General features: G+C 42.6%; 1 protein-coding gene and 1 long non-coding RNA gene across 7 annotated transcripts in view; one reads left to right on the forward strand and one right to left on the reverse strand.

Annotated features, from left to right (window-relative positions):
• The window catches only part of PLPPR1 (phospholipid phosphatase related 1), a 505,983-nt gene that overhangs the window by 481,554 nt on the left and 2,633 nt on the right, over nucleotides 1–21,796 (forward strand). For all 6 annotated transcript variants that reach the window (XM_072959836.1, XM_072959837.1, XM_072959839.1 and 3 more), the window contains 3 exons: nucleotides 13,510–13,760; nucleotides 16,911–17,087; nucleotides 20,461–20,592. In XM_072959836.1, coding sequence (XP_072815937.1) covers nucleotides 13,510–13,760; nucleotides 16,911–17,087; nucleotides 20,461–20,592 — 560 coding nt within the window. The remainder of the gene's footprint in view (nucleotides 1–13,509; nucleotides 13,761–16,910; nucleotides 17,088–20,460; nucleotides 20,593–21,796) is intronic.
• Nucleotides 1–21,796, reverse strand: part of LOC116280326 (uncharacterized) — a 91,972-nt gene that overhangs the window by 64,207 nt on the left and 5,969 nt on the right. The window lies entirely within an intron of this gene.

Consider the following 21,796-nt stretch of genomic DNA (forward strand, 5'->3'; position numbering starts at 1 on the left):
GCTAACTGTCTTTCTTCTAAGTTGTAGGTTAATGAGTGAATAATTTTCTTTTTTGCTCTTTATTCTGGGATTTCCAAGGTTTTATCATGAATATGTTTAATTTTAAAATCAGAAAGAGAGCTAGACATTTTGGGAAGAGTGGCAAAATAGAGGCTACCCAGAAGCAGGGCCAAGTCCTTTAGCCCAGTCCTCAACGCAGAAAGCAGAGCTGAAAGCGGCAGCTTGGCTCCCGAGTTGCCTGTCTTCGCTAGTCTGGGTGGCATAGACGTGAAGGGAGAGCCCCTCACAGCCCACCCCCACAGACCCAAATTAAATTTCAAATGAAAAAACTGCCAGGATAGAAAAGTCAAAGAGAAAACATTCTAATTAAACCATCTCTTCCTGCAGACAAATGCTAATTGTGTTGACCTCAACAGAGAGGATTGAATTCCACTGATTCGCAAATCCAACAGCAAATTTTTTCCTAGGGTTCTCAGTATAAGAAGGATGCCCAGTCTCCCAGGCTTTAGCTATAAACCCTCATAGTTAACTTCTATACCCATTTCTAAACTGTTGTATAATTTCTCAAGTTGTGTTACATGACATAGGGAGGGAGGAAAGGAACCGACTGAACTAACAAATTTGACCAACACTTTATGAAAACAAATGCATGTAGTCAAATTAGTAACAAGTATTTAGGCGTCTTATACCAGCTCCTTTAGTATGCATTAACTTGAACAATAATACACAGATTAAAATTCTCAAAAGAGACAGGCTTCTGCATTCCCTTTTCAGCAACAAAGACAGCATAAGAAAGTCATATTTAAATTATTTTCAATCACAAATATACTTCAGTAAACATTCTTGTAAATATCAATTATTAAATAGTAACTTTTAAATGAAATACTGAAAAGTGATTAATACAAAGCATTAGAATTCAATGAGGGTGTTTGGTTTGTTTGCCATATTAAAGGAGAACGAAATTAACTTTCCCTTCCTGAACTACTGCTTTCTTTTGAGTTGAAGGAGAAAACTGATCCAAATATGCCAAGATTAGACTATTAGCACCTAAAACAGCCTGTCGTCCAGAAGCTGCTTATCATGGGCTTTTCACTTGGGATCACGTAGTTGCTCCATTATTACTTCTACTGAAAATTTAATTGAATTCCAAGCAAGTCTTAAGCCATTTAGGTCAGGTCTAAGAACTAGGTAGCACTGGACAGAAGAGAAAGTGCCAGTAAACTGTTAATTCATGTAACACTAATTAATTGCCATAAATTAAGTGTGACCTAAGTGAAGCATGAATATTTTAAATGCAGCTTCAAAGGTCACCGTATTTTATGGTCTAAAGAATTGATGCCCTGAGACAAGCTTAATGTCAGCCTCTTCGAGAACTCGAAAATCCTCAATTTTGAAAGTCATTTAAATGTACTTTATCTGAAAGGAGATGTCGCTTGATTCAATCAGTCCGTTTCCACTTGCATTCAGTGTTTGTAATTATAAACTGGGGAAATGATCATCTTTTCAACCTTCAACAAATAATTGGTTGGGCATCTACCTCATGCAAAGCACCGATTAAGGTGCTGAGGACATATTAGTGAACCAAATGGAGATCCATTTGCCCTCATTGAATTTATATTCCAGTGGTGGAAGCTAGGCATTAAACTAAACAAGTAAATCATAGTGTTTGTTAGAAGGTAAGTGTTGGGGGGAAATAATGCAGAAAAAGGGAAATAGGGAGTTTGTGGCGGTAGATGACAATTTTTAAGTGGGAAGAAAAGAAGCTGCCCTATAGTGAGAACTGTCTAGAGCTGGCAGTGACTTTGTAACAGACAGTGACCATCCCAGGAAACTGGGTGCCCAGTGAACTAGGCTGGCTCCACATGCTGACCAAGGAAGCTGAACCTGGCTGAGTGGTCTAAAAGTCACTTGCAGCGCCCAGGCACCCGGCTTTAGTTTTGAGTCAAGAGGCTAGACCTTAAAAGAAAAATGTCAAAAGCAAGGCAGGACACGGGCCTATAAGCAGATGGAGATATTTCTAGAACTCGGCAACAAGAACCAGAGTTGAAGCCTAGGTATATGGACAAGGAGGGGAGAGCCAGGATGGATCTCAGCACAGAAACGGAACCTCAGTTTCGGGATCCCAGGAGCAGCCGAGCCGCCAGACTTTGAGAAGAAGCCCTTTGGTCCTTCCCCTTAGGGATCAGGATGGGCTGTGAGTGCAGGGAGAGGAGAGATGCTAAAGCTGGGAGCCTTGGTTGACTTTGGAGGCATAACCAGCAATCATCCTCTGCTCAGGTCTCCAGGAGTGGTGATGAGGTTGCTTTTGGTTGCTCTGCTCAGTGCAGAGAACAAAATCTATTCCCTCTTTGAATGTCGTACTCAGTGAACCAGAGCATTACAGACTCGAACAAGATTCCCAGCCCAGAATTCTAGAGGTTACTCTCATTATCAAGAGTAAAGTTATTTAGTCATATGAGACTCAAGTGACCATTTCCGACAGCGCTGCCCAGCACCAGTGCAGAGAGGAAGGACTCAAATAAAAAAGACTGTGCTGTTTTGGACTAACTAAAAGACTAAATAAAGATTGCTGGTTTCTCTAGCACTTGGCAGATTAACCAGTGCAAACTTATGGCACTTTGGTGAATTTATTTGCTGTAAAACAGTTTCTCAACCTCCGCACTACTGACATTTTGGGCCAGATAACACTTTTCTGTAGGGGAGGGGACTGTCCTCTGCATGTAGGATACACGATGCATAGTAGCATCCCTGGGCTCTACCCACCAGAGGCCAGTAGCACCCCCTCCCCCATTGGTGACCATTACAGTGTCTCCAAACTTTGCAAAATGTCCCTTGGCAACGGGGCCACACTCGTTTGACTGCTATAAATGTTTAACAATACAAGTGTATTTTCAAAGATTTTTTAAAAATTTCTAAGTATTGTTTTACTATTCAAGATACTACACATTACAAAATTGAGCACAGCAAGTCAGTGCCACTGGTGTAGTGGTATCAAGCAAGATTCCCCTCCGAAATTGGGCACAGCAAAATGCAAAAGTACTATCTGAATATCAGAAATGTCCCCTATCAATTGATAAAGGGCAGTTTCAAAGTTTTCTGTGATTAAAAAATTAAACTCTCCATATTGGAAACAAAAAGTAAAACTATCACTGTTTGCAGATGACATGATACTATACATAGAAAACTACAGAAGCAACCAGAAAATTACTAGAGCTCAACAATGAATTTGGTAAAGCTGCAGGATACAAAATTAATACTCAGAAATTAGTTTCATTTCTATACATTAACAACAAAATAGCAGAAAAAGAAATTAAGGAAACAATACCATTTACCATTGCACCAAAAAGGATAAACTACTTAGGAATAAAGCTACCCAAAGAGGCAAAAGACCTGTACTCCAAAAACAAGACACTGATGAAGGAAATTGGAGATGACATAAACAAATGGAAAGATATACCCTGTTCTTAGATTGGAAGAATCAATATTGAGAAAATGACCATCCTACCCAAGGCAATACACAGATTCAGTGTACTCCCTGTCAAATTACCAATGACATTTTTCACAGAGCTGGAACAAAAAACGTTAAAATTTGTATGGAAATACAAAAAACCCCAAATAGCCAAAACAATCTTGAAAAAGAACAGAGCTGGGGGAATTACATTCCCTGACTTCAGACTATACTACAAAGTTACAGTAATCAAAGCAATATGGTACTGCCACAAAAACAGACACATACATCAATGCAACAGTATAAAAGTCCAGAAATAAACCCACACACTTATGGTCAATTAACCTACAACAAAGGAGGCAAGAATATACAATGGAGAAAAGACAGTCTCTTCCATAAGTGGTGCTGGGAAAACTGGACAACTACCTGTAAAACACTGAAATTAGAACATTCTCTAATACCATATACAAAAAATAAACTCAATATGGATTAAAGACTTAAATGGAAGACCAGATACTATAAAACTCCTAGAGGAAAACATAGGCAGAACACTTGAAGATAAATCACAGCACTATATTTTTGATCCAGCTCCTGGAATAATGGAAATAAAAATAAACTAATGGAACCTAATTAAACTTAAAAGCTTTGCACAGCTAAAGATACCATCAACAAAACAAAGAGACAGCCTACAGAACGGGAGAAAATATTTGCAAATTATGTGACCGACAAGGGACCAATTTCCAAAATATACAAATAGCTCATACAGCCTAATATCAAAAACACCAAGGAACCCAATCAAAAAATAGGCAGAAGACCTAAATAGACATTTCTCCAAAGACAGACAGATGGCCAATAAGCACATGAAAAGATGCTCAGCATCACTAATTGTTAAAGAAATGCAAATCAAACTACAATGAGATAACACCTCACACCAGCAAGAATGGCCACCATTAAAAAGTCTACCAATGATAAATGCTGGAGAAGATGTGGAGAAAAAGGAACCCTCCTATACTGTTGGTAGGAATATAAATTGGTGCAGCCACTATGGAGGACAGTATGGAGATACCTTAAAAAACTAAAAATAGACTTAACCATATGATCCAGCAATCCCACTCTTGGGCATATACCCAGACAAAAACATAATTCAAAAAGACACATACACCCCAATATTCATAGCAGTACTATTTATAATAGCCAAGACATGGAAACAACCCAAATGTCCTTCAACAGATGACTGAATAAAGATGTGGTATGTAGATATACATATGTAATGGAATACTACTCAGCCATAAAAAAGACTGGATGGGTCTGGAGATGGTCATTCTAAGTGAAATAAGCCAGATAGAGAAAGAAAAATGCCATGTGATATCACTTATATGTGGAATCTAAAAAAAGAAAGGACACAAACTACTTATTATTTATAACTTAGGTGATTGAGTTCTTGAATATATGTAAGTACATTTGACTGTCCTTTGTGATTGGATTACTGCATTCTGTTGATTCTTTCTTTGTGGTTGGCTTTATTCCTTCAATAATTACGTAAGTTTAAAAAGCTAAAGTTCTAAATTGTTCTTAGAAACAATGAACAGTACAGATATGTAAATTTTAAAACGGTTTTATCTCTCAATGAGTTGCTCTTCCTAGAATAAACTTTGTTTACCCAAGAAAATTAAATTTAAAAAATTTTAAAAAATAGTATCTCAAAAGAGTAAAATAAAATTCACAATATATAGAAATATTAAATCATTACATTGTACACTTGAAACTAATATAACATGTCAGTTATACCTCAACTTTAAAAAAGAAATAAAAAGTAGTGTATGTTTTGGAAACAGTTTAAATTATTACATTAGAACATAGTAAAAGTGATTGGGAAATGCCAACACGGTGCAGCAGGACCACATCAATACGGGTCGGTCACCCACAGGACTGGCAGCTGCCTCCTGAGGGCACTCGAGGCTGGTGGTGGATTCAGATCAAGGACTTTGGCCTTAGAAATTTAGGAACACAATCACAAAGGGCAAAATTTCAAGGCTGTTATGTGGAAGCCCTCCAGGCTTTAACTGGCTGTTTTTAGATCCTTGGAAGGTAAGGAATCTAAAATCTTTCCTCTCCACATTTATGTTGTATCTACGAGTACTTTCTAGACTTCTCTGCACCCGCATCCTCCACTTTATTGTAAAATTATTACTGCCTCAGGTGAACTTTTAGGATCTTTGTCTTTCAGCATTTGGATCCACACTGCCTGGGGGGACTGAGAGGCAGGGACTGAAAGGCTAGCAGGAGAGAGGGAGGAGTCAGACATCTCAGAGACACAGCACCCAGCAGGTATCCTGAGAGAGGAGCAGCAAAGACACTCTTGTTGAGATTAACCATGTTAACAAGGAATCATATAATTCTATGTGTTGGGGGAATACAAATGTATTTTTGTTCTTTCATTTGTAAAAAGATTGGGAGGGTGGCTTCTAGTAGATTCGCCTTCATCTTCACTGACCATGATGCATAGTGATAATGACAAATACAGTGTAATTTCCAAAACCAGCAGCTCATCATATTGTAAAAGGCGCTTTATTAATACAAAGGATGAATAACACATGGAGTTGAATGTTTGAGGTTGTTAGAATTATAGTGTTCTTATCTCTTTCCTGTTTTAAAAATAATTTTATAATCAACATTTAAAATACTGAGGACATCCACATCCCTCAGCTATAAAAATAATGGTCACTAATACCTATATAGATCCCACAATTTACAAAACACCTTTTACAACTATTGTCTATGATTTGCATAAAAACCCAGTGATTTTGTACTATTTCAAACCTGTTTTACACACACAGCAACTGAGGTTCAGATTAATTGATTTAATTAACATCTATTTTTAGGATTAAAACCATGACATCAAGACGAGTGGACTGCTGTCAGCCCTTGGTGTTTTTGAGCCATCTATAGGAAAAAGAGACCACAAGAGTCTTGTTCTGTGAATCCCCAAAATTAACTATCCAAGGAACTGATACATTCAATTGTCAGAAACTATTTTTAAGCAGAAGATAATATTTGATGTGTGTAGATCAGTCTCCACTGATGGTGTTTGTATTACACTAGGAAAAAAGTCAGATTCATTGTCAAATAATGAGCAAAAGGCCTCATTCAATGATAACATATCTTAGGTATTCTGTCATAGTCTTGTTGGAAAATTGTTGACTGAGAAATTGAGGGACTCTTGTTCTGTTATAAAGCAAACATTTCATCAGGGAAATGCTCTAAACCCTTGCCTCTCCCTCAGTGCTTCTGTGTGTGTGGGGGTGTGTGTGTGTGTGTGTGTGTGTGTGTGTGTATGTGTGCGCGCGCGCAAGCTTGCTGCCAAGCATACAGAGCTAAAGTGCTTTTTTTCATGGCCTGATGCCTACCTGTATATTTTTTTAAATGCATGAAAACATAAGCTTAGAGGGTTGTGAATACAAGTTTGAATTTAGAGCCATACTATTCAGTGTCTAATCCCAGCTCATCTACTTACTAGCTGTGTGAACTCAGTCGAGTTAACTGACCTCTCTGTGCCTCAACTTCCTCATCTGTGAAATGTGGGGATCAGAGTGTTTACCTCATAGAGTTGTGGGAGGAGGAAGTGAACTAATATTTCAAGATATTTAGAATAATACCTAGTACACAGTAAGCACATGCACTGTCCATCATTGTCACCTCATATTCATGGCAGTCTTAAATTCGTATCTCCTCAGCTCAGTACTCCTTGCAAGGAAATGGGATGAGCATGGTAACGGCAGATAAAGTATCTTCATTAGGAAACTTCCAGTTTCAATAAAACACGTTTAAAGAGAAAACACTTCACCATCTTTTCTTTTTCTTAAGAAATGGTTGTTTCCTGCAGGAATGATCTTCACAGCTGAACTGAGAACACATTTGCAGCAGCTGAGTGACTTTCTCCACTGAGATTTTCCACTAGGGGTCTTAATGTGGCAAAAGAAAAAGCAAAAAAGAACTATATTCATGTCTTTGTATCTTTATTCGATTTGCAATGGTGATTTGATGAAAGAGGCGATCTAGAATCTGGTGACTGAATCAGAAGATACTTTGAGGAAACCGAACATAAGAATCCCTTTCAGTTGCCAAAACTGGTGAACCCATGCCACTTGCTTGTACCTGTTTGTGTGGGATACGATCTTCATCAGTTTTCCCATTCAAGGGCCAGGAACTGATTTGAGGGTGAGTTTCTTTGTTTCTTGAACATCGTAGTAGAAAAACTATCACAAAAGATTCAGAAGGCTGGTTAACCTCTGAAAATGAGAGGATGTTCAAGCATTCTTCATTTCATTTCACACAACAAAGTAGTTCTTTGATTCTTTCATGCATTGTTTCGCTAACATAGACAAAAGAGCCGTCGAAATGTTTGAGCCGAGGCTGAGACCGTATCGAGGAAGGAGTAAGCTCCCCTCCCATTTTCAGAGTACCGCTGCTGACCTAACCCAGCTAACTTGTTTCCATGTCTTTTCTACTATCATTTAAAAAAAAATTGTGTTAGTTTCTGCACATGAAAAATATTTAAGAGCCGTGCTTTCACATGCCTGTGTATTAATATTTGAACTAACAACCGCTGCAACTTTTCAGAATCAGAAATGGGGAGATTTCTCTCACAGATGTGCATGTCTAAGGAAAACTGCACCCAAGTGCATCATGACTCCCAGATCTCTCGTGCTTCACAAATGTCCCCAGGAGGAAGTCTTTCTTGTATATGCAGCATGGATCCTCATGCTCCAGTTTAAGGTGTTCTTCTCATTCCTGCTGCATTGCAAATGGAGAATGCTTTGATTTCCAAATTACAAGTCTTCTGACTCGTGAGACACTGATAAAGTTCGTTTTCCATTCCCTTCTTTATTTGCTAGGCACCTAGCACTAGGCTGGGTTTTGTGAAGTTTAATAAACATGCTCACACCTTACATGCTAAGTGGCTTGATACCACTCCTATGTTCAGTAGAATCAGGGATGTGAAACACCAGCATGAGTGAGAAAAAGTGGACACATTGCTAAGCTCTTTTACCCTCTTCCATTTATCTTCTTGAAGTTTCTTCAGCAGTTGACTCATTGTGGCTCCACAAGTATCTATTAAATGCTCGCTGTGTGCTAAGTTTGCTACGAGGTGCTTGGAATATAGCGTTGAACAAAAGTAGATGTGTTCTCTGCTCTTAGAGCTTGTGTCCTACGATTCTAATGGGAGAGTTGGGCGTAGTGAATCATCACACAAGCAAAAAACCCCCACTGGGATAAGAGGTTAAAAATATATATATATATAATGGTACCATACCAGTCTAAAAGAGAGGTATTTTTTCAAAGACCCTTTGTTGTACGTGATTTATTTCTCCCTATTCATTCTTAGTGGGGCAAGATCTGTACACACTCAGTGTCCCTCAGCAGACAGAAGTGCGACTCGCTCTTGGCTGGCTCTTCAGAGCTTAAGCTTGACAGCAGGTTGGCGTGCCGAGCGCTGAGTCCAGTCCCCAGCTAGCAGGCTTTCCACCAGAGCTCCTCAGCTCCAGTGAACCCAACATCCCTTCAGACCCCCACTGCCAGAAGGGTGCGGCCCCGCAGAGCTGTGGTGCCCAGCACACCCTGCTTAGAGTCTGTTCCTCTTAGAAACAAGACGCCAACACCCCTGCCGCTTCCTGCCTACTTGTTGTCCGGGAGCGTGTCTCTAAACACACTCAGGTGAAGGCGACAGAGGCAGTTCCGGGCAAATGCAAGGGGCAGGACTCATGCAGTGGAGCACCAGCATCCCTGTTTCCTGAGCAGTCTAAATCCTGGATCTGAGTCGGGGCAGACAGGAGGAGAGGAAGGAAATCTCTCCCTAGGTTCCCTCGCATGATCTCTGCCTTCTGAGGAGAAGCCCGAGTTTTCCATGAGGTAAAACTGTGTGTGTGAGACAGACAGACGCATCTCTCACCGATTCTCCATCAGGTTGGCACTGTGAGTGTCCAATCTTTTTTCACTGTCATTTTGTATATTTTAGTGGACTGTTGAGAGATGCTCCATTAGAGTCTGTCGGCAAAGTACAATTTTAAACTGGAAAATTGTACATTTATCATTTAATAGAGAATAATTGGCCTTCAGTTCAGAGGCTCCACCAAAATTCACAGACTCACTGTGGCCAAAAAGAATTGACTCCTTCCTTTGCTCACCCGACCAGCGCCTGCTGACCGCTCCTCTACGGTCTGCGTCTGGGCTTTATTTAACAAAGACCTCCCGCCTGGAAAGCAGCCGGGTCCTCCTCACCCACAGGCACTCCGGTTTACGCATTTTGACCAGCTGTTTGTCTGGGAGGCCTAACTGCATCCTGATATGAGCCGTATTATCACCTGCCAGCGCCCCAGTTCTCTGTGGCTGATGAGACCTTTGTCATGCACATTTCCTGCTTATGTCACTGCTTCCCCTACTGCATTCTTGGTCCAGTAAAAAGATGGAACCCTGCACTGATTCCATGACAGGAACCAGGTCACAGCGTTTCACCTCCATGTCCTAAATTACTAGTGAGCATAGATCCTTATCTGTCCAAAGCTGTCCTGTCTGAGATCAGATGAATCCAGGTAAAACACTGAGAAGGGAAACAAAGAAAGGAAGGACTTTTTAATCTTCCTCTTTTCTTCTTCCTTTGACTCACCTGTTGGGGGTCAGATTCTTTTAGGCCACAAAGAAGAGGCACGCTCAGATTCCCTCAGTTGATCTGTGGGGACCACAGACATTAGCAAAAGATGCCTATCTCTGTCCTAATGCCAGGCTTCTTCTAGCCTCCTGGTCCTCTCAGCATTCTAATGCCCTTACCCCTTAGGCATGTGGGAATTCACAACAGCTTACCCTATTCTATGCAAGAATGTAAGGTCTTGTGAGATGAGATGCCCTTTGGCTCAACCAATTTGACCCTCCTTCCACCATTGCTAACACAGGCCCGCGTTGCTCTGGTACCATGCTGGATGTGGAACTTCTCTAAAAGGTGTGCAGGGCTTCTGAGCTACACTTTGGGAGGCACAGGACATATACTTTATAGATTTGTGTCACCTGCCTCCCGGGGCCAGCCTGAGGCTGGGAGCTTGGCAGGCCCCTCCATACCTTCATCCAGGCTAGGCAGAGCTCTGTCTCTCCCTCGGAAGACATCCTCAGACAAATCTTCTCCATTCTAAGGTTTATTTTAGATCCTCAGTGGTCTCGTCCTCCAGACCATGGCTCTTGGCCTTCCCTTTCAAGTCTTTTCCAGAATTCCAAACAAACAACGCAGTTGTCACAAGCACAGAGCTCTGGCAAGTCAAAATCACTTCACTTTTACACTTCTGTGTCTGCTATAAATCCATTCAGAAATGTGATCAGCTCCCCTAAAGCAAGGAACACCATTGGGAGAAGAGGCATGAGGTAGGGAGAACCAGCTAGGGAGGGTCACAGGAATGAGAAGTATATCTGTGAAAATTTCAAAGAGAATATCTCACTTAAAGACTTGCAGACACCAAGATAGGATAGACTCTTTAAATAAAAACATCTCCTTCAAATCATACATCGCAGTACAGGGGACCATAAACTGCTCTACCTGACGTTGAGGACAAAAGAAGCTCTTTTTAGCCTCTGGGGCTTATAGCACACACACAAGGGGCTGAGGATTAAGTAACAGAGGAATGGCTGGAGTTTCTCACAAAAGCCCGGTATGACTGCCGTTGTCTGTGAGTCACTGCTGCAGGTTCCGCTGCACTTTGCCGGCATGGCCTGGGCCCGGCAGGTGGATTCCCCAGGCTGCCTTTCTGAAGCTACATCAAATGCCCCAGAATGAAATGTTTGGAAAGCAACTGCTTGTTAAGCTGTCAAGAGAAGCAGACATAATCCAGGGGAGGCAAAGAACAGAGGGGACAGACAGCAACTTTCAGCGACCATATCCCATGACAGCAAAGTGGAACCTTGCCTGTCCCAGAATCACTGTGACCACGGAGCTGGCACTTCAGACACTGTCCAGGGAGCCTAGGAATCCTGTCTCAGGAAGAACTAGCTTGTCCTAGTTGGAAGCACTTCTGACAAATAAAATGCCAGAGGGAAACTGTTACTTTTCCCCTTTCAAACCATAAATTACCCTAGTTTCCTGGAAAAGTATGTCTAGACAGACTTATTGCCCCTTGAAAAAGCTAGAAGCCTGGACTTTGAGAATCCTGCTTGAAGATGTTTTTAAAAAATTCCATCCAGACTTCCAGAACCTGGGGGTGAAAATTGCCACGAATGATCAGTGAATGCCTACTCTTGGAGGTCAGACCCTGGGAGCATGAGCCCACTGAAGCCACATTAAAAGAGCCAGTTCTCATTGTGATAAAGCACATCCTGGCAAAGCCACAAAGAAAATTATAGCTATCAATACAGGTCAAAATGAAAACCGGATGAAGTTTTCAGCCAAACTTGCCCTGACTTCTGCTCCAATGGATTGACTTTGGGGTGCTGACATCAGCACAATTTGCAGATTCAAGACACTGAATATGGAAGTCAAAATTGGATAGGAATTTAATTGAACTATAGCAGATCCTTGACATTTACAAGGGTTAATGCTGTCTCTCACGCTTGCCAACTTCTCCCATAATTGAGTTGCATTTGAAAAGTCGTCTTCATCTCTTCAAGTGACTTGTATGTACCCTGGCTCTGCACAACTGCTCTTGATGTGTTAAACAGACAATAAATAGTCCACAGATAATCTATAGATGCATGTATAGCCTTTGAAACAATTCAGTGCTGCAACTTTCTATAAGAAATTCTGCTTATCCATGTTCAAGCTTGTTTGGGGTAATCCTGTAATACTGTGGAATTTACCAGAGAACAGATAAAATCCAGAAAGTGTAGCCTACCCACAGGGTACTTGGCCAAATGGCCAAGTCAGCATGGTAGGCAAAATAATGCCTTCCCCACCCCAAAATGTCTATGCCGTAACCCCTGGGAACTGCAGATATGTTCCCTTATGTGACAAAAGGCAGCTTACAAGTGTGATTAGATTAAGCATCTTGAGATTATTCAGGCGGACCCAATGTACAAAAAGGTCTTTATAAAAGGAAAGCAAGAGAGTGAAAGTCAGGGAAGGAAACGTAACGATGGAAGCAGAGCTCATAGGATATGATGCAGGGAGGGCGCAAGTCAAGTAATGAAGGCAGGAAGCTGGGGAAGGCGAGGAGCGAATTCCACTCAGGTGCTTCCAGGAAGAGCACACCTCGGCCAACACTTTGACCTTAGCCCAATGAAACCTGTTTTGGACCTCTGACCTCCAGAACTGTAAAAGGATAAATTTGTATTGTTTCAAGCCACTCAGTTGGTGATAATTTGTTACAGGCATTTATATTAGGAAATGGAAACAATCAACATTAGTGCGTTAACACCCTTCTTCCTCATTTTCTGTTTCCAATGTCAAATGAAACATCCAGTTCAATCAAGGTTTCTGGAATGATCTTTTTTCTCTCTTTTAGGGACAGTTCCCTAACAACCTCATTCTCTCTCATCTGCCATGATAACTCCTCCAAGGAGTGTTTACATTTCCAACAGGACCAGGGAGAAGATATTTTCTATAGAAGGAAAGAGAAGTGATGTTGAGTAACTGCTTAATGCCAGGCACCCTAGTGGGTATTTTGCACAAATTTTGTTTCATCTTTCCAACTCCTTTCTGAGGTATCACTCCCCCCAACCACTTGGTGATAAGGGTACCAAAACTCAGGGAAGGTAAATAACTTACCCTGTGGGTAAGCCACCAAAGGTGGGACCGGAGCCCAGCTCTGTATGACTTCAAAATTCAAATTCCTTCCAACATGCTGCTTCTAATTTACTTATACAAAATAATAAAATGCTAACAACAGCCTGACTGTGTCAGTTTGGAAGGAACAGTGATTTGGGAAGCAGGCACCATTCCCTGGAAAGACACGCGTGAGGGGACAGTTTGACTGGGGAGGACCACTTGATAGACGGTCATGGACTTCCACCACTGTGACTTCCTCTCAGGGACAAAACCTGTCAATGGTGTACGTCAACATTCCTAATTATTTTAAATCTCCTTATAGGGGTATTTGCTTTTGGGCTTTTTGCTACTGACATCTTTGTAAATGCCGGACAAGTGGTCACGGGGCACCTGACGCCGTACTTCCTGACGGTGTGCAAGCCTAACTACACCAGCGGTGACTGCCGGGCGCACCAGCAGTTCATCAGCAGCGGGAACATCTGCACTGGGGACCTGGGAGTGATAGAGAAGGCTCGGAGGTCCTTCCCCTCCAAGCACGCTGCTCTGAGCATTTACTCCGCCTTATACGCCACGGTGAGTATGCACGTCTTGCCGTCTCTCCCGAGTCCAGTTTTGGCTGATGGGTCTCTGCCAGCCTCACCCCCTGTTCTTTCATTACAGTCACTTATAGTGATCTTTAAAGTCATATCCCAATGTTTCTCCTTTGTTATATCATACTATTGCCCACCCCTCCCCCAACATCCCAATGGAAGACTGGCCAGGGGATGTTAAAGACTGTTGCTAATCACTTAGTCAAATCCTCCCATTTCACAGATGCAGAAACTGAGGCCCAGAGAATAGCTAAGAACGCAGTCAGAGCTGAGACCCTGGCTCCTGGCACTGGGTATGGGATCCTATTATTGCCTACAACAGCACTCTTTGCCCAAGTTTTGGTTGATTCCAGAACAGCACACATTTCTCACACTTGTGTACAAGTTTGCAGGCGTGGGCCTCGTGTGAACGGCTGCCGGGCACACAGCAGACCTGAGATAGAGACACAGCTCTCCTCTGCTCCTCCGGACATTCTCCTCAATCACTTTACCAGGACAGACGGGTGACCTTACAAGACCCCCAACACCCGAAAGTTTACTTCTTATTGCTCCCCAGATCACATGGGCTTTGACTGCCCCGACTTGGGTATAATGTTCTAAATGTTTTGCTCTCATGACAGAGAAAGCCCAAAGCACGTCTCACTTCTGAAAATAAACGAAACGATGGTGTCCATCTTTTTTTCCTACACTTTAATTGCATCTGCTTAGAAATGACCTCGTTTCATCTTTGTCTGGCCTCTACTTCCTTAAAACCAAGAGTATAGAAGGAGAGGGATCAGCGCAGTTTCCACTGCCAGATACCCTGTGCCTTTACCTGTGGATGAAGGACTATGGGCTGAAAACACCCCTTTCCCTTCAACTTATTTTATATTCAGATTATGACACTCTGGTGATTCTCAATGAAAGATGAGAGAAGGCAGAGGAAAGACCCCTTTCACGCTCTGCATTCTTCCCAGAGACTAAGTGTGCCTCGCCCCAGCCCCAGGGAGCACGTTCCCATCCCCCACAGTGGCAGTAACTGCACTGTCTACGGAGTCCACTTCTGATGCAAGATTGTTCCCGCCATCACCCCAAATACGTGCACTCAGGGTGGGAAAAGGCGCCTGACTATAGGTCTTATCTGTTTAATAGAGTCTAAGAGAAATTGCTGAATATTCTCTTTAAAACAATGGTTCCTTTTTGGCCCATTTTCCCATCTATAGGATCAATTTGCCAACCATCAGTTTCCCAAAGTCTAATTATTTCTTTTAGATCTACTCTTTAATAAACAGGTGACAGACATGACTTCGGCTACCCCCACATTAAGGAAACATGAACATAAGTAATATAGAAGCCTCAATTTACAAAACAGATCTGTTGTAGCTCAGTGAGGTTTTATTTAGCTTTACCCTCTCCCCCAACTAAAAAAAAAAAAAAATCGATGCCAGGTCTTTTTTAAACTGTCTTCTCTGGCATTTGTCATAGCTTCCAGTTTTCAAAATATTGGTTTGTCCTAAATGATCTGGAACCTAAGTTATATGAAGCCATATACTCTTGCACCTTTTTCTGTATTTCTAATCAGACTCAAGTCATTGCTGTGTGAAATTGATTTTCACAACACCACTATAGAAATAAATCTGTTACTCATAATAAACTACTGTCTCATCAAATAAGATATAAATTTGTTTTAGGAAGAAAGAAGTATAGTTATCTAAGAATAGTTGCTGCTATAGCACATTTTCAAGGATTCAGATATAATCCAATTCAAGCCATGCCCTGCAGACAATGATCAGATAAACCCTGACACAAGATCCCAACTGTGTCAATGTTTTCTGAGCCCCTATTATGTGTGAAGTGCTTTCAGAAGTTAGTCAACAAGGATTTCCTAAGGACTAGTTAATACTGTGAAGAGTACTAACTAACCATAGGCCCGTGTTCTTAATAGTTTGTAAGGAAAGATTTATAAAGGATGCAGGTTTAAAAAAAAAAATAGAAGCATGAAAAACTAAGTATCTGGCATAAATGTTAAGTAGCATTTCCTGCACAGCCTCAGAGTGGTGTAATGACATGCTCTGACTTATGCAACTCTGATCTCATCAGTTTTGGAGGGTATCTGTTACACACAATAAAGAGAATCCCATCTTCGTGTATTCACACCAGCATTGAAGGATCATTCTAGGAAGTGAGAAGTTTCCACTGTAATACTTTGAAATGCATCTGTGTGAACTCACAGGTGCTCAGGCCTTACAAACACATGAGAGACTGTCATCTAAGTATTGGCATACTATTTTTCTGGGTTGCAAACTCATTTGTCACATTTGTTAAGAGATGGTGGGTCAATAACGCCCTCTAGTGGTTTCTTGTAACCATTACCAAAGCTTATATGAGAGTGTTTACTTGCTTGAAAGAGGCACATCTTCCTGACGCTAAGCCACCAGAGACACACACATTTGGTAACTGAGCCTATGAAATACTCAAGAGTCTTCCCCACATCCTCACAGTGGAATAGGAACAGTCCGCATCTCAGGTATCATCAATTGCGTCATCCTTTATTTACATTAGGTCTTCCCAACCCTTCATGTGTTATGTGTGGCCCACACAGAAAAATCTTTAAAATATCCTAGTGTAAATGAATGGATAGAGCGGATCACGGCTAAACCAAGGCATGTAAGACTCAACTTCTGAGCATAACTGAAACCTATTTGTGTGACACTGGTTTGGAAGTTCTAATTCCGTCAATCAACCAAATCAGCCAACCCTTTCATATTCATTGGAAGAATGAAAAATCAGCTAAGACTATGGGGGACACCAAAAGTGAAATGTTTTGCCAGTGACCCGGCTGATCTTCTCCATAAAGTTCATTCTCATAGAAGATTTGTCATTTGAGACTCTTATGTGGGTTTCTAACTCCCTGAGTGATTCTTTAATTCGTTGCGTAAAAACTGCGTATTTTGAACCCGATCGTTATGCAGTCACTGGGTCCCTGTCATTTCTGTTCCCGGGCCCACCAGAGAACGAAGCACCATGACCCATGTACACTCGTTCGTCATTCTTGCGTTGGGGTTTGCGTGTGCTGGTGCGTGTGCGGGCACGTGCGTACACGCCCCGTGTGCAGAGGCTGCCCGGTCACACACCGGTCTCTGGCCTGTTTCAGATGTACGTTACAAGCACAATCAAGACCAAGAGCAGCCGACTGGCCAAGCCGGTGCTGTGCCTCGGGACCCTCTGCACAGCCTTCCTGACGGGCCTCAACCGGGTCTCTGAGTATCGGAACCACTGCTCCGACGTGATTGCGGGCTTCATCCTGGGCACCGCTGTGGCCCTGTTTCTGGTAGGTCAGCCTCCCTCTTCCTGCTTTGTCCCTCTTGTGCCCTCTGAGAGGCCGCCCGGGATCCCAGCTAGTCAGGCTTCCCAGGCTCTACAGTCTTTGTCCAAGTTCCTCTGGCCCCACCCTTGTGAGTTACAGTTATTCTTCCAGAATCAGGTCCCCTTTCCTTCGCAAACACGACTGCCTATTCCCTCTGCGGTCCGGGATAGGGTTGCTCCACTTCCTGCAGTCCTGGGCTTGGGGCTGGGCAGACTAGTACCTTCAGCCCATAGTTCTTTAAATATTTGTTCAGGACACACTGGGAGCATAAGCTAACTGCTGCTTAAGGAAGAACAGAGAACAAAGTACTGGTGGAAGCAGGCAGCTCCTTGTCCAGCATTTCAAGAACCAGCCCTGGCCAGACTTGCATATCCCACCCAGAAGTAGGAAACCCCTCCGCTAACCACATCCAGACTTGTCAGGCCTGTTACCTGAACATGCCTCCTGGGCATCTTACTTCCACTACAGGCAGCTTCTCAACCACGTGTAACACTCTTCCTGGAGAAGGGTTTTGGTTAATTCTTATTACTTGGTTTTTTTTTTATTCTTTTTTGGGCTTTGTTTGGGTTTGGGGGATTTTTGGGGGAGGGGGTTAATAGATTTGAGGTATGATAGGCATACAATATACGGCTCATGAAGTGTATAATTTCATCAACTTGACGTAAAGATACATCCTTCACTCCTACCCTTTCCTTCCCCTCATTCCTAAGGAACCACTGATCATCTGTCACTCTATATTAGTTTACCTTTTCTAGGATTTAATATAAATGGAATCATACAATATTCCATGTATTCTTTTTCTAGCATCCTTCACCCAGCATAATTTTTGAGGTTCATCCATGTCATAAGCATGTATCAGTAACCCTTTTTCTTGCTGTGTAGTATTCCACTGTATGGGCACACCATAGAAGTGCAGCTTTTTAAATTATCTTCAAAGATTTAAAATACGCCCAGAAGGATTTACAGTCAATCAGTAGGCCTGGAGCCTCACGTTGTCCATGAAATGAATCTCCAGATAATATTCAGCAAGCTTCCCCTAGGAGACAGAGGCCACCACAGTCTGGGTGTCCTTCCTCCCAGACTGCCCTTTCTGGTCTAAAGCACCGATTAAGCCTGGCATCACATGTAGATGGATTTTACAGGCCTGTGACCTAACTCCTCCCTGTCCTGTCCCCCTCCCATGCAGAGACTTTGTACATCTGTCCTCCCCAACATATACAATACACAGATGCCTCTCCCAACCTCTAACTCAAGAGTTTCCCAACTTTTTGACCTGGTAAGAAACACACAGGAAATGCTCGCGTTTACTCAGAAAATTAACTGGCAAGCTCTATACTAATTCAGTTATTTTTAATGGGTGGAGTCATTCATTCTAAAGTGAAAGGCGAGGGAATTAAATGCCAGTTCTCTGGGTGAAGCAGCAGGCAGAGTGGTGCCGAGATGATCCTGAGATATTAAAACCTCAGAGGCTGTTTTCCTAAACTCATTTTTTTTTGAAGAGGAAGAGAACGCATGTGACTTGAAAAGAAGAGAGGCTTTTCAAGGAGATCATTGGGGCACAGAGGAAGGCTTGGGCTCCAAAGCAAAGCCAAGCCCTTTTGCTGTTCCTCAGTCATGGATCCAGCCCTCCCCCGCTAGAGAGAAAGCAAAGTGCTGGCTGTCCCAAGCCATTCCACGGGGTCTTTATGGGCTGAAACCTGAAAACTTTGTGTTTGCCAAGGCCCCACATAGAAATTCCGCTTTAACCTTAACCTTGTGTTCTCTGTAACTTGCAGCTGTTCCCTCCCACTTAGCTCCTGTTTGATCTCGCACTGCCATCCCAATTGGCGGCAAGTGTCGAAATGTGTTTTCCACCACTGATCTTTCTGTAAGACCCTGCCTGCTAGTGCGTTGCTCTGGCAGGGGACAGACCACACTGTCTGCCCCTGGATCTGCACGTGCAACCTCACGTGTTTCCCATGAACAAGATGCAGGTGGGGCTGCGGGGGAGAGAACTTTAAGATGAGCAATTACTACCTGACCTACATTTTGTATATATTTTATATTATATATACCATATCGTGTGCTCCCCGGACAACCCTAACAGTATGTTTTTTTCCTGAGGTAACTGGTTTATAATATTACGTAAGTTTCCTGTGTACAACACGATAATTTGACTTCTGGATACAGAATGCTCACTACCCAGAGTCTGGTTTCCATCTGTCACCGTACAGTTGACCCCCCCTTTACCTATTTTGCCCCCCCCACATCCCGCTTCCCCTCTGGTAACCAATCTGTGTGTGTGTTCATTTATTTCTTGTTTCTTCGTTTATCTTGCCCTAAGAGTATTCTTAGCCTCATTTTATAGATGAGGAAAGTGAGGTTCAAAGATTAAGTAACTTGCCCGATGGCCTCCCGACCCAGTAAGCCATGAACGTGACTTGGGTCTCTCCACCCCAGAGCGCCTGCCCCCTCCACTCTCCCATTTCCTGAGTGGAGGGCGTTGAAGCAGAGCTGGACAGGGAGATGGAGGAAAGCCAGGCAGAGAATATTCACATCAGTGTTCTGAGGCCTTGAGGAGCGACTGGAAGGATTCAAAGGCACTGGGTATAGAAACTAAGATGCAGAAAAATGGAGAGAGAATATGGAAGAGACAGAAGAGGGTAAGGACACAGTCAGTTACGACGGAGCCTCAGTAGGAAATAAAGTGGGTAGTCATTTAAAGGGGAAGGTTTTTAATGGAAGCAGAAGTGCCACTAATGACTTACTTAATCTCAAGAAATAGTCATAATTTAAGGGTGATCTTAGATAAGTTAAGACTAATATTGAATATTTGCTCTATGTTTGGTACTTATTCAGAGGCAAAATACCATAGTGGTATGAATTAGAGGCTATTGAGTTTAAATCTCTAAACTTGGGCAAGTTACCTAAATTCTCTGCCTCCTTACCTAAGTTGATAATACCTCCCTTGTAGATTGTTGAGTGTGTTAAATAAGGGAACACCCTCAAGACAATGCCGGACACACAGCTGTGATGAGTTGGTTTACATTCACTGTGTTAATGGTTCCAAGTCTACGAGGTAAGTATTATTCCCATTTTACAGGTGAAGAAACAGGCTCAATGGGGTGGATTGATTATCACTGGCCATCTAGTGATCAAACAGATGCTCCCGCAGCAGCTCGAATGTGCTTGGCAGACACACTGGACCATGGCCAAGGTCTTTCCATGGTCCCTGCCCACTGGCTCAAAGGAAAACGTCACTATGCATTGATTCTAAGGGAAGGACCTGCCAACCTCAGAGACGGCCGAGCCTTGGTGGCTGCAGTCTGACCCAACCTTCTTTCCCCTCATCCTGCAGGGAATGTGTGTGGTCCATAACTTTAAAGGAACACAAGGATCTCCTTCCAAACCCAAACCCGAGGACCCCCGTGGAGTACCCCTGATGGCTTTCCCAAGGATAGAAAGCCCTCTGGAAACCTTAAGTGCACAGGTACAGTCAAGTGTTTTAGCGAACCAAGCCCAGACTCACGGCCGCTCACCTTGGGAGGTCGGCCACCCCATTCCCCTGCCAGGAACAGGACGTAGCAGAGCCCACCCAGCACCATCAACATAGGAGGAAACGGCCCCAACAACTTCCCTCAGTTAGTCCTGGATTCATTCTGTGGCTTGGCCATCGGGACTCCTCAGGAAGTTCTTAGTGGTGTCTGACTTAAACCCCAGCTGCTTCAGGACAACATGACATCCAATGTAATAGCATATTTGTGAAATTTAGTCCAATCCTGTGAGAGGCCAATCTGATTTAGTAACTAGGACATTTGGAAAGAAAAAGGTTTACATCCAGGATAGATGTAGACTGGAAGCACATTTAAAAAAAAAAAGGTAACTAAGTGTCCTTTTGGATCTATTTTGATGACAGTGAAAAACTCAGTGTAACAGTACTTACTGATCACTTACTTACACCAGGACCTTGCTTCACAGCCAAGATGAAAAAAATAATTAGCCACACAGACCTTGTTTCAAGGAACTCACAGATGATCAGGAAAGGTGTATATAAATGAATCATTATAATACTGCATGCCAAATCAGAGGCACAAAGTGCTTTGTGAATACAAAGGAAGAAAAAATTTATTCTAAGACAGGGAAAGCGGTGGAGAAGACTCGCCAACTGGAAGGGGCCCTGAAAGATGGTTTCAGGCACTGACTTACCTGGGACAGTTGGGTGCTTTACGAATGTATTTGTTTTTGAACAAGAACTTACTGAATCAACAAGATAGTTGCCATTTCACAGAGACAGGAGTATGAGGGCGTCATCACCTGCCCAAGGCCACACAGCGAGTGGGAGAGCTGGGGTGAGTGGTTCTTTAAGCAGATGAAGCAGGGGTAACTCGTAGTAAAACAGGGTTTTTATTCTCATGCCACTTTTTGTAGGTAGCTGAGTCCCGCTACAGCGTTGCTCTCCTGTAACTGTCTGTTTCCCTTGACACCTTGTTGTGTTGGGCGTTTCCTTATTTTTACAAAGTACGAGAGAAAAGCCAATCCCCTCTCCTTGGAATTATCGTGTACTTATAAGTATAAAATATTTCACTATTTAAAGATTATTAATTGTCAGACACCTGAGAAACTATCCTATTTCACATTTAATGAATTCTAACCTTATGACTGAATCAGGAAAAAAAAAGCAGTTTTCATCTTAG

Source organism: Vicugna pacos, chromosome 4 (genome assembly GCF_048564905.1).
Source record: "Vicugna pacos chromosome 4, VicPac4, whole genome shotgun sequence".
Lineage (NCBI taxonomy): Eukaryota > Metazoa > Chordata > Mammalia > Artiodactyla > Camelidae > Vicugna > Vicugna pacos.